General features: G+C 49.9%; 2 protein-coding genes across 5 annotated transcripts in view; one reads left to right on the top strand and one right to left on the bottom strand.

Annotated features, from left to right (window-relative positions):
• TECR (trans-2,3-enoyl-CoA reductase) overlaps positions 1 to 12,815 on the bottom strand; it is a 36,596-nt gene extending 23,781 nt beyond the window's left edge. For both annotated transcript variants that reach the window (XM_078360824.1, XM_035285003.3), the window contains exon 1: positions 12,696 to 12,815. Coding sequence is in view for 1 of the 2 variants with exons in the window: in XM_035285003.3 (XP_035140894.1) it covers positions 12,696 to 12,710 (15 nt within the window). In the remaining variant the exon portion in view is untranslated. The remainder of the gene's footprint in view (positions 1 to 12,695) is intronic.
• Positions 1 to 13,438, top strand: part of DNAJB1 (DnaJ heat shock protein family (Hsp40) member B1) — a 43,334-nt gene that overhangs the window by 18,268 nt on the left and 11,628 nt on the right. For 2 of the 3 annotated variants that reach the window (XM_035284998.3, XM_078360822.1), the window contains one exon: positions 12,007 to 13,098. The gene's annotated coding sequence lies outside the window, so the exon portion shown is untranslated. Of the gene's footprint in view, positions 1 to 12,006; positions 13,200 to 13,438 lie in introns of those variants that run through there. The other variant, XM_035285000.3, reaches the window with a different exon arrangement.

The raw sequence follows: 13,438 nt of genomic DNA, 5'->3' as shown, positions 1-13,438 counted from the left end.
CCATGCCTCTGCACACACCTCTCCGTTCCCTCTGCCCAGAAGCCCGTTATCCTCCCTGGCCCCAAAGACCTCGTCCTTCAGGCCTTGGCTTAAATGAAAAGATCGTGAGGGCAGAGAATGTGTTTTCTTCATCCCAGGATTCTTGGCATTGGTAAGAGGGGAAAAAAAAACATGTTGAAACGAATGAACTAATGAATAAGTGAAGGACTAGAAAACAGAGGCACCATGACAAGAAAAAGCCTGGACCAGCAGAACCTGCCCACAAGCTGTGTGACAAGGGCAAGCCCAGGTGCTGTGTTGTCAGCTCCCATCTCAGAATAGCCCCAGTGCCAGGAGGGGTGAGATGATGGGGAACAGGACAGCCATGGGTAGGATGGACCCAGGGCTTGTGGCCAAGAGGCCAAAAGCAGCTGGTTTCCAGGCAGGCACAGTGGTACCTGTGAATCCCAGAGCTTTTGGAGGCTGAGGCAGGAGATCACTTGAATCCCAGAGCTTTTGGAGGCTGAGGCAGGAGATCACTTGAGCCAAGGAGTTTAAGACCAACCTGGGCAACATGGTGAGACAGTGTCTCTACAAAAAAATACTTTAAAAATTAGCCAGGCACTGGCCAGGTACAGTGGCTCATGCCTGTAATCCTAGCACTTCAGGAGGCTGAGGCAGGTGGATCACTTGAGCTCAGGAGTTCGAGACCAGCCTGGCCAACATGGTAAAACCCTGTCTCTACTAAAAATATCAAAATTAGTCGGGTATGGCCTGTAGTCCCAGTTACTCGGGAGGCTGAGGCAGGAGAATGGCTTGAACCCAGAAGGCGGAAATTGCAGTGAGGTGAAATCATGCCACTGCACTCTAGTCTGGGCAAGAGCAAAACTCCAACTCAAAAAAAAAGTAGTCAGGCATAGTGGTACATACCTGCAGTCCCAGCTACCTGGGAGGCCAAGGTGGGCAGATCACTTAAGATCAAGAGTTCATTGACCCAGCAATCCCATTACTGGGTATATACCCAAAGGATTATAAATGGTTCTATTATAAGGACACATGCACACGAATGTTCAGAGCAGCACTGTTTACAATAGCAAAGACTGGAACCAACCCAAATGCCCATCGATGATAGACTGGATGGGGAAAATGTGGCACATATACACCATGGAATACTATGCAGCCATAAAAAACTATGAGTTGGTGTCATTTGTAGGGACATGGATGAACCTGGAAACCATCATTCTCAGCAAACGGACACAAGAACAAAAAATCAAACACCGCATGCCCTCACTCATAAGCGGGTGTTGAACAATGAGAACACATGGACACAGGGAGGGGAGCACCACACACTGAGGTCTGTGGGGGGGGGAACTAGGGGAGGGACAGCAGGGGGTGGGGACTTGGGGAGGGATAACATGGGGAGAAATGCCAGATATAGGTGATGGGGAGGAAGGCAGCAAACCACATTGCCATGTATGTACCTATGCAACAATCCTGCAAGTTCTTCATATATACCCCAAAACCTAAAACGCAGCCCATCTGGGCTGGTTACAGTATATAATAATATATATGTAATAAAATAGATATATTAAAAAAAAAGATCAAGAGTTCAAGGCCATACTGGCCAACATGGTAAAGCCTCTTATCTACTAAAAATACAAAAATATGGCTAAGCACAGTGTCTCATGTCTGTAATCCCAGCACTTTGGGAGGCTGAGGTGGTGGATCACTTGTGGTCAGGAGTTTGAGACCAGCCTGGCCACCACAGTGAAACCCTGTCTGTACTAAAAATACACAAAGTAACAGGGTGTTGTGGTAGGCACTAGTAATCCCAGCTACTCGGGAGGCTGAGACAGGAGAATTGCTTCAACCCCGGAAGCGGAGGTGGCAGTGAGCCAAGCTTGTACCACTGCACTCCAGCCTAGGTGAAAAAGCAAGACTCTGCCTCAAAAACATTTTTTTAAATAATGAATAAATAAAAATACAAAAATTAACCCAGCGTGGTGTTGGACACCTATAGTCCCAGCTACTCAGGAGGCTGAGGCAGGAGAATCGCTTGAACCTGGGAGGAGGGAGGTAGAGAAGGATGGAAGGAAGGGAGGAAGGAGGGAAATAGAACCTGAAAGAGATGAGGAAGGAAGAAAGGAAAGTAATAGAACCTGAGCCCAGATGGGCTGCAAAAGAGATGAGTGGGGTGCCAGGGGGTTGGACTCTAGACAGGATGACCAAGGAAGGTCTCTCTGGGGGACATGGAAGCTGAGCACTCAGTAACAGGAAGGGCCAGGCATGAGAAAAAGCAGAGGGAAGGGCGTCCAGGGTCAAGGGAACAGCATGTGCTAAGGGCAGGAACATGGCTGTGGGTGTCTGCAGAGATGAAAGACAGTAGCATAGTGACGAGTGAGGAAAGCATGGGACAGATGACAAGAAACCTCTGAGGGAGGGTTCTGAGCCATGGCACACTAAGATCCTCCCACTTACACGCAAAAAGGCCTTCTGCCTGTGGCTGGATGGGGGACAGACAGCCAGGAGGGGGCAGGAACAGAAGCAGCATGCTCCTGGGGTGAGGTGGCTGTGACAGGCACCTGCTGGCCAGGCTGTCTTCCAGCATCCACTTCCTGGGATGGTTCTTTGTCACAACAGGTTAAGAAGTGGGCTCTGAGTGTGTTGTGGCTTCACCAAGGGTCTTCCCATGAGGAAGGAAAGAGCTGATCATCGCAAAATGTGACTTGCAGCCAGGAGCCTTGGCTCACACCTGTAATCCCAGCACTGGGAGGCCGAGGTGGGTGGATCACCAGAGGTCAGGAGTTCAAGACCAGCCTGGCCAACATGGTGAAACCCCGTCTTCACTAAAACTACAAAAATTAGCTAGGCCTGGTGGCAGGTGCCTGTAATCCAAGCTACTTGGTAGGCTGAGGCAGGAGAATCACTTGAACCCGGGAGGCAGAGATTGCAGTGAGCTGAGATCGCACCACCAGGCTACAGCGTGGGCAACAGAGCGAGATTCCGTCTCAAAAAAACAACAACACTGAAGCTTAGACAGGTTAAGTAACTACCCCAAGGTCAAAGCAGGTGGTCTCCAAGTCCTTTACCACCACCACCACACGCTTCATTCTTTCTCCAGTGCATGACCCACAGCAAAGCCCACTCTGGTTTTAGAAGAATCCCAGCTCTGCTAACCACTAGCTGAGGACAAGTCACTTCACTTTCTGTGCCTTAGTTTCTCCATCAGTTAGGCAGAGATAAGAGCATCTACTTCTTATGTTTAGTGTGAAATTTTGATATCTTACTAGATGAGATAACTAGATAATAAGCACTTAGACCGCAGTGGCTCACACCTGTAATCCCAACACTTTGGGAGGCCGTGGGTGGATCAGCCTGGCCAAAATGGTAAAATCCTGTGTCTACTAAAAATACAAAAACTAGGCGGGCCTGGTGGTGGGGACCTGTAATCCCAGCTGAGGCTGAGGCAGGAGAACCACTTCAACTGGGGAGGCACAATGCAGGTTGCAGTGAGCCAAGATAACATCACTGCACTCCAGCCTGAGCAACAGAGCAAGACTCTGTCTCAAAAAAAAAAAAAAAAAAAACTTAGAATTAAGCACTATGTTCACAGTAATTTACTAGGATGATTACTATGTTCTGATTGCTGCAGGAAGTGTCCTCAGGTATTAAAACATTCTCAGTTGTCACTGTCAATACCAGCAAGAGGGTGTTAAGACCCAGCCTGAATTTGACCAACTAGCTCAAGGTCTCTGGCCTTTCTCACGCAGCCAGGCTTGTCAGTTAAAGGGCTCAATTCCCGACCAAACCCAACCACCTTACCAGATTTGCAAAGCCTTTCTAAGCACCGCCCTCACTCAAGGCTGTCAACCCTCCTCCATTCTCCTCAGGAACCAGTTAGTCCAGAGGGCTTTGCTGGGCCCAGCTGGTGGAGCCTCTAAATCCACCTGAGCTCGGCAGAAATAGCTACGCCACCTGGCACACCCAATACCCCACCACACCCAAAAACCCACCACTCACCCTGTCCCACTTTCTTGCTCCTCGCCCCGCCTCCCCCTCCCTGGCCCCGCCTCCCCCTCCCTGGCCCCACCTCCTCCTCAGCCTAGGCTCCCCCTCCTTGACACCCTCTTCCCTATCCCGGCCCCGCCTCCTCCTCCTCATCCCTGCCTCCCCATCTCTGGCCCCGCCTCCTACATCCTGGCCCCGCCTCTTTCTCCTAGCCTGGCTTCCTCAGCCCAACCTCCTCCTCGACCTCGCCTCCCCCCGGCCCCGCCTCTTCCGTCTCGGCCCTGCCTCCTCATCCTCGGCGACCACTTCCTCCACCTCTACCCTGCCTCCTCCTTCTCCTCCTCAGGACACGCCTTTTCCTGCTCAGCTCCGCCTCCCACTCCTTAAGACCCACCTCCCCCTCCCAGTCCTCCTCCCCCTCCTCAGCCCCCCTCCCATTTCTCAAGCCCCGCCTCCCCACATCTGCCCTACTGTGTCCAGAGGTGAGTATGGCCACAGTACTTGTCAAATGTTAGCTGCTGCGTGGTGCTGCACCGAGCTGAGGCTTTCCAGGCATGTATCTGTCCATAAAGTGTTCATCAAACCAAGAACCTCTTGAAACGATAACCCTGAGAGGCAGGGACAATTATCCCAGTCAATATGAACATCTGGCAGGAGAGAGGAAGGGGCCTGAGCTGTAGCGTTTGCCACTTCCCCTGGTGTAAATACCCTACCCGTGACTTAAGAGATGTTAGCCTGATGTCCCTGAACACAGAGTTGGGAAGACGCACACCATCAGCCAATGTGAGCCCGGTCTCGCACAACCAGGGGTCATTTTATGGATGAAAAAGCTAGCTCAAGGCCAGCCGCGGTGGCTCACGCCAGTAATCCCAAAACTTTGGGAGGCCGAGGCGGGAGAATCACTTCAGGTCAGGAGTTTGAAACCAGCCTGGCCAACATAGCGAAACCCTGTCTACTAAAAATACAAAAATTAGCCAGGCGTCGTGGTGGGTGCCTGTAATCCCAGCTACTCAGGAGGCTGAGGCAGGAAAATCGCTTGAACCCAGGAGGCAGAGGTGTCCGTGAGCTAAGATAGTGCCACTGCACTCCAGCTTGGGCAACAGCTTGGCGGGGGGGGAAGAAAAGAAAAGAAAACTAGCTTGAGGCTAAAGAACATCCCCATGAGCTCCATACCTTCTCAGTGACTGTTAAGCATCTGAGCACAGCTCTGATCCAAAGCCCGCAGACATTGCTTTGATTGATGCGGCAGCATCAATCATCGATACTGCCCAACCCAAAGGGGAATTGCCGTGAGGCCCTGGGAAATGCCTTCCCCTCTGGGTCTCAGGTCCCTCATCTGTAACTTTACAGAATTTTAAACCAGAAACATTCCCTCAGGCCTGGGGCTCTGATGCTGAGTGCCTACAGCAAAGAAACAGCCTAAGTACAAAGCTACAGCCACGGGGACAGAAGGGACTCCACCAGGAGACTCTGCCCAGTGAGTGACCATCTGTTCAGACCAAGAAGCCTGCAGGGAAATCTGAAAAGCCTAAAATCCCCCCACCCTCCCCCTCAGGATCTTGGCCTAAGTCAGGCTAACACAGGAAGGCTCACTGCAACCTCCGCATTCTGAGTTCAAGCGATTCTCCTGCTTCCACCTCCCGAGTAGCTGGGATTACAGGCACACACCATGATGGCCAGCTAAATTTTGCATTTTTAGTGGAGAGGGGGTTTGGCCATGTTGGCCAAGCTAGTCTCGAACTCCTGACCTCAGGTAATCCTCCCTCCTCAGCCTCCCAAAGTGCTGGGATTACAAGCATGAGCCACCCACTGCACCCAGCCAAAGCCCATCACTCTCAATCCTGTCCTTACCATAAGGGTCAGCCCATCCGATTTTAGGGCAGAGAGACCCTCTCCCTGCAGTCCACACCGACCAACAGCACTTGTCCTTCCTTCAGGGATGCTCTGTCCTCAAAACACAGCAGGACAGCCACCAGCTGTCCTGTGGCAGCATCAACAGAGAAGCCATCAGTGTGGACAAAATTGGTGTCAGACAAACCCAGGACGAGGTTCAGCTCCCCGGCTTCCAGACTCTGTGATCTCGAGCAACTTAGTTTACCTCTCTGAGCCTAAGTTTCGTTGTCTGTAAAGTAGAACACTAGTTCCCATCTGATCAGGTGCTAATAGACTGCCCAGGGCCAGGCATGGTGGCTCACCCCATGGTGGCTCATGCCCGTAAGGTCAGCACTTTGGGAGGCTGAAGCAGGAGGATCGCTTGAGCCCAAGAGTTCAAGACCAGCCTGGGCCAACATGGTGAAACCCCATCTCTACTAAAACTATAAAAATTAGGGCCGGTGTGGTGGCTCACACCTGTAATCCAAGCACTTTGGAGGCCAAGGCAGGCGATCACCTGAGGTCAGGAGTTTAAGACCAGCCTGACCAACATGGTGAAACCCCATCTTTAAAAAAAAAAAAAAAAAAAAACTTTAAAAATTAGCCGGGCATGATGGCACTCACCTGTAATAACCAGCTACTTGGAAGGCTGAGGCAGGAAAATCACCTGAACCTGGGAGGTGGAGTTGCAGTAAGCTGAGATGGCACCACTGCACTCCAACCTGTGCAACAGGGTGAGATTCCGTCTCAAAAAACAAACAAAAATAGTTGGCTGGTCCGAGTGCAGTGGTGTTTACAACTAATTGATCACAACCTGTTACAGATTTCTTTGTTCCTTCTCCACTCCCACTGCTTCACTTGACTAGCCTTAAAAAAATTGTTAAGCCTTCCCACCTTTTTCCCACCATCCCCAGCAACAGCACTTCTAACTACACTGTAATCTCAATAATATTTTTCTGACCCTTATTACGATTTATTCTTTTGTTATGTATGTATTTCTGGCAACTTCATAATGTTCTTTCAAACTAGCCAGTTGCTTTTACAATCAAATGGGTTTCTCTCTCCAGAGAGCAGCCACGGGAAGGCTCAGAGAGGTTAACTAACCTGTCCTGAGGCACATAACTATTTACTAAGTGGCAGTGTCAGGACTAAGTACCAGGCCTGTCCAAAGTCCACATACCCAGGACACCATGACACCAGTCGACTTTCTCTTGAATTTTCACCTTCTTATCCATGTTGTCTCCAAACAACTGCCTCCTAACCAGAACTCCATTTTTAGAACTTTTTTTGAGACAGATTTTCACTCTGCTGCCCAGGCTGGAGTGCAGTGGTATGATCACAGCTCATCTAGCCTCCTGGGCTCAAGCAACCCTCCCACCTCAGGCTCCCAAACAGCTGGGACTAGAGGTGCATACCACCATGCCCAGTAACATTTTCACTTTTTGTGGAGATGGGGCCTAGCTCTACTGCCCAGGCTGGTCTCAAACTCCTGGCCTCAAGTGATCCTCCTGCCTTGGCCTCCCAAGTTGCTGACATTACGGGCATGAGGCACCACACGTGGCCTCTGAACTTGCACTTATTCCTAAGGAGAAAGCTGAGACAAGGTACTATGTTGGTCCAGGATTATTTGCAAGGTGGGTACCAAAAGAGCGACACTTTTGTGGGGATGAAAACATCCTAAATGCACCCAGGCGTGGTGGCTCACACCTATAATCCCAGCAATTTGAGAGGCGGAGGTGGGTGGATCACCTGAGGTAAGGAGTTCGAGACCAGCCTGCCAACATGGTGAAACCCCATCTCTACTGAAAATACAAACATTAGCCAGGTGTGGTGGCCGACACCTGTAATCTCAGCTACTCGGGAGGCTGAGGTAGGAGAACTGCTTGAACCCAGGAGATGGAGGTTGCAATGAGCCAAGATCGCACCACAGCACTCCAGCCTGGGCGACAGAGCGAGACTCCGTCTCAGAAAAAAGAAAGAAAAGAAAATATCCTAAATTCAGGTCGTGGGGACCCCAGGAGGCTAAGGCTTCCTAGCCTCCAGGTACTAAGCTGCAGGAAATGGCAGTGATCTGGACTGTTGGAGGCAGAAGAGGGATTGGTTTTCTCAGGAATTAACAGGAATTTACAAGATGCATTAGCTGTTTTTCCAGTTGCTAGGGGACACATTGCTTTGAGTCTCATCAGCAGTGGCAAAAACAGCAATTTTAAAAAAAACCTACTGTAGCCTAGGATAAGCAGTTCGCTTACTGACCCAGCTCTGACCCAAAGACAATGCCAAGGCCTGCTCTGGCATTGTAAGGAGAGGGCTTCAGCCAAGGCCTGGAGGTGACCTGTTCTAGAGGTTTCACCTCAATCAGGCCACAGAACGAATAACTTCTCCTCCCCATATCAGATGAGATTGGCAGTGATATGAAGCTACTATGGAAATAGCCACCAATCAACCCCCACTGCTGGGATCCCAATTGCCACGACATCAGACATAAATTTGCTGTGCGACAGTGAGCCATCCTGCACCTGTCTGGACATTACCTCTATCACTTGTAAATTTCACTTCCTACTCTCCAAGGTCTCTTCAGGGGCCAAGAAAGTCTTTTGAAGGGGGCTAATCTCTCAGTGAACAAGAGATTGCTTGAGGGTGGGAGGATGGATTTAGTATCAAGCAGAAATATACATTCTTTTTGTTTTGTTTTGTTTTGTTGAGACGGAGTCTTGCTCTGTCACCCAGGCTAGAGTGCAATGGCACAATCTCCACTCACCGCAACCGCTGACTTCCTCGTTGAAGCGATTCTCCTGCCTCAGCCTCTCAAGTAGCTGGGATTACAGGCACCCACCACCACGCCTGGCTCATTTTTGTATTTTTAGCAGAGACGGAGTTTCATCATGTTGGCCAAGCTGGTCTTGAACTCCTGACCTCACGTGATCTGCCCGCCTTGGCCTCCCAAAGTGCTGGGATTACAAGCATGAGCCACTGCAATGGGCTGAAATATATCCTTTTCCTTTTTTTTTTTTTTTTTGAGACAGAGTTTCACTCTTGTTACCCAGGCTGGAGTGCAATGGCACGATCTCAGCTCACCACAACCTCCACCTCCTGGGTTCAGGCAATTCTCCTGCCTCAGCCTCCTGAGTAGCTGGGATTACAGGCACACACCACCGTGCCCAGCTGATTTTTTGTATTTTTAGTAGAGATGGGGTTTCACCATGTCGACTAGGATGGTCTCGATCTCTTGACCTCATGATCCACCTGCCTCGGCCTCCCAAAGTGCTGGGATTACAGGCTTGAGCCACCGCGCCCAGCCCTTTTTTTTTTTTTTTAAGACAGAGTCTGACTCTGTCACCCAGGCTGGAGTACAGTGGTATGATTTCGGCTCACTGCAACTCTGCCTCCCACGTTCAAGTGATTCTCATGCCTCAGCCTCTCCAGTAACTGGGACTACAGTGCATGCCACCATGGCCAGCTAAATTTTTTTATTTTTAGTAGAGATAAACTTTCACTATGTTGACCAGGCTGGTCTTGAACTCCTGACCTCAAGTGATTCACCCACCACAGCCTCCCAAAGTGCTGGGATTACAGGCATAGGCAACCTCGCCCAGCCAGAAATATATTCTTTGATGTAGATAAATCTTTTCTCAAATTGCTTGTTAAATATGAGTGAAAGCATCTCTTCTATTTTTATTGACCTACAATAAACTCTTGCAGATAAACTAATCTGCTTGGGCTGGAAGACAACGGCTTTTCCCATCCAGAATCCCTGTAGCTATCACCTCCATGGGTACTTGGCAAAGGCTGGTAGAGAACAACAAAGAACACAGCAAAATAGCAATTTATTTTTTTACCTCCAAGGTCACTGTAAACAGTGAGTCTGAGGCTTCCCCCTTCTTTTTGTTTGAGACAGACTTACTCTGTCATCCAGGCTGGAATGCAATGGTGCAATCTCAGCTCACTGCAACCTCTGTCCGCCTCCAAGTAGCTGAGATTACAGGCGTGTGTCACAACACCCAGCTAATTTTTGTATTTTTAGTAGAGATGGGGTTTCTCCATGTTGGCCAGGGTGGTCTTGAACTCCTGGCCTCAAATGATCCAGCCACTTCAGCCTCCCAGAGTGCTGGGATTACAGGCATGAGCCACCATGCCCGGCCAAAGCTTTCCCTTCTTTCTGGGGGAGAAAAAGATTAAGCATGGTTCAGCATATTCTTCAGTTCAAGTCTTGGGTCTCAGGCTGTGCCCAGCTTCCTGGAACAAAAGCGCGCACCCCCAGGGCAATCAGAGGCCTACTTTATCTGACTGCTAACTAGTAAAACTAAACCGACTATATTTTGCAAAATGCCACATGGATGTTTCATCTTTCAAGACAGACGTGGTGGCTTTTTTTTTTTTTGAAACAGGGTCTGTTGTCCAGGCTGGAGTGCAGTGGCCTGATTTTTGGGCTCACTGCAGCCTCAACCTCCTGGTCTAAAGCCATCCTCCCGCCTCAACCTTCCAAGTAGCTGAGAATACAGTAGTGGGACTATAGATTTAGACAGAGTTTGAGAGGGGAAACCACATCAGGACTATATATATATATATATATATATATATATTTTTTTTTTTTTTTTTTTAAAGAGATGGGGTTTCACTATGTTGGCCAGGCTGGTCTCCAACTCCTGACCTCATGATCTGCCCACCTCGGCCTCTCAAAATGCTGGGATTACAGGTGTGAGCCATTGCGCCTGGCCCAGAACTTTATTCTAGAATGAAAACTTAAATGACACATTAGAGATTATTGAATACAAACCTGCTCATTCTTGATACCGTGTCAAAAATGACAGGATTTACGGATTAAAAGCTTCAAAGGGGCCAGGCGCTGTGGCTCACACCTGTAATCCCGACACTTAGGGAGGCCAAGATGGGCGGATCACATGAGAGGTTGGGAGTTTGAGACCAGTGTGACCAACGTGAAGAAACCCAGTCTCTACTAAAAATACAAAATTAACCAGGTGTGGTGACACATGCCTGTAATCTCAGCTACTTGGGAGGCTGAGGCAGGAGAATTACTTGAACCTGGAAGGCAGAGGTTGCAGTGAGCCGAGATCATGCCATTGCACTCCAGCCTGGGCAATAAGAGCAAAATTCCATCTCAAAAAGAAAAAAAAGGCTTCAAAGGATTGTGGGTAAATTTCCAAAAATAATAATAAACGGAGCAGGCAGAGGTAGGAATATTCAACTTGTGAATAAAAACAAACGGCAAGGCGCACTGGCTCACTCCTGTACTCCCAGCACTTTGGGAGGGAGGCCAAGGTGGGTGGATCACCTGAGGTCAGGAGTTTGAGACCAGCCTGGCCAACACAGTGAAACCCCGTGTCAACTAAAAATATTTTTTAAAAAATTTTTTTAAATTAGCCAGATATGGTAGCAGGTACCTGTAATCCCAGCTACGTGGGAGGCTGAGGGAGGAGAATCGCTTGAACCCTGGAGGCAGAGGTTGCAGTTGGCCGAGATAGCGCTATTGCACACCAGCCTCAGCAATAAGAGCAAAACTGTCTTGAAAAGAAAACAAATTCTTTTCTTCTACGTATGTAAGGTACCTAGAGTAGTCAATTCATTGAGACAGAAAGTAGAATGGTGGTTGCCACAGGTGGAGGTGGAAAGGAATGGGGACTTAGTATTTAATGGCTACAGCTGCTTTGCAAGATGCAAAGAGTTCTAGAGATCGATGGTAGTGATGGTTGCACAACTGAACGTTCTTAATGCCACTGAACTATACACTTAGAAATAGTTAAGACGGTAAATGTTACGTGTATTTTGCCAGAATTTTTTAAATTGGAGGGGAAGGGAGAAACAAGAAATCGCTCGACCTGCTTGCTAATTTTCATTTGAGGGCCAAATGGCAAAGTGGCTTTGTCGTTCTGAGTTCCTCTGTCTGCTCTGCATTTACCAGCTGGGGCCTTTGAACAAGTCACTTGATATCTTTGAGATTTTATTCATCCTTACAAATGGGAGTAATAATAGTTCTTTACAAGGTAATAGAATCTCACTAGCACAAGAGTGAGCACTTGCTCAACTGTTATTTTAAATTTTAATAATAAATTTTATTATTTGATAATTACTTAAAAGCAGAAATAATTCAGGGATAAGTAGTTGAATTATCAATATCACATTATCACTTAGGGCGATACGCACATCAGAAGACTTCGTTTTAAGGGAAAAAGAGATCCAAGTTAGGAGTCAGAAGACTTGGGCTTTAAGAGTGGCTGGTAGTGGTATAAGATTTCTCCTTGGTGACACCCGGGGGTTGACGGAGATGACCTCTTAGATAACCAGAAAACAAGATCAGCTTCGCTGCTCTGCGAAATCCAGCCGTGGAGCTGCACCTCCCTCACCGCCTAAGCCTCTAGGGAACCTCCCGGGCGAGGGAAGGGGTCCAAAGGTCGGACACAAGAAGACTGATTGCAAAGCCCTTCCTACGCTGGTGGCGGCGGCGTGGTGCAAGATTTGTGCAAGACTCCTCTCCCTCGGTTTGGGAGCAAGGGTCCCGGACCTTCGTAGCTCCCATGACAAAGTCTGCAACTCAGCCCGCTCAGGGAGCTGCAAGGAACCTGCAAACGTCCCAGCCCCTGCAGAGACCCCCAAGAAAAAGCACCCCCAAAACAGCCTGGGTTGCAGATTTATAAATACCTCCTCCGCACATGCGCATTGGAATTTACGAGTGGCCCAGGGAGCAACGCTGGCCCACTGCGCCTGCGCCGTCCGGCTTTTCCTTTGGGGCTCAGGACCAGAAAGTGGAGTCCCATGGTCCGCAAAGAAGGAAAAAGAATGTGTCGGCAGTGGCCACGCGGTCCCCGTTTCTCGCGTCTTACCTCGTAGTGCTTCATGGCTCACTCCCACGGCGGCTACAGCTCCGCAGCTGCTGCTGCCTAACTGAGCGCGACACAACACAGGGTCCCTAGAACACTCGCTGCCGCTGCGAGAGACTAAACGCGGCTCTGCGTCCGCCCCGCCCCTCCCGGCCGCGCGCGCCCCTCCGGCCAATCAGGACACGAGGCGACCACCTTCGCCCCTGCCCCTTGGGGCAGGTCCGAACCAGGACCAGGGCTAGCACCAGGGGATTGACCAATCAGCTTGCGAGACCCACCGAAGGGGGCGGAGCGAGCGCAGGAGGGGCTAAAGAGAAGAGGCTTGGCCATCCACCAATCCAAAGGAGGCTTCTGCGCCGCGCGTCCCTTTGCCCCGACCCCTGATGGCGTCGCTGTGGAAACCAAGGTAAGCGACGGTTACGGCCAGGCGGGGGGCGGGGTAAAAAGTTGAGTGACAGGCAAAGCAGTGTCCACATGACAGGCGACGCAGACGGATTAACTTCCGAGGTGGGCGGCCCCCGGGATACACCAGGAAGGGACTGGGGTCGCGGGCTGAGGAGCCTGGATGGCAAGGCCACTCCGGGAGGAGACTCTTGAGTGGGAGGGAAGGAAAGGGAATGTGCGATGGCAAAAAGCTCCCCATTTGGGAACCCCCAACCTGCAACCTTGAGCCCCAGCCCCATTATGGGGATGGCTTCACTGCCGCTCTTAATGAAAGCCCCCGCCCCACTTTGGTTTGGTTTGGT

The sequence above is a fragment of the Callithrix jacchus genome, chromosome 22, assembly GCF_049354715.1.
Source record: "Callithrix jacchus isolate 240 chromosome 22, calJac240_pri, whole genome shotgun sequence".
Classification (NCBI taxonomy): domain Eukaryota; kingdom Metazoa; phylum Chordata; class Mammalia; order Primates; family Cebidae; genus Callithrix; species Callithrix jacchus.
This window is presented reverse-complemented; position numbering and strand designations above follow the sequence as displayed.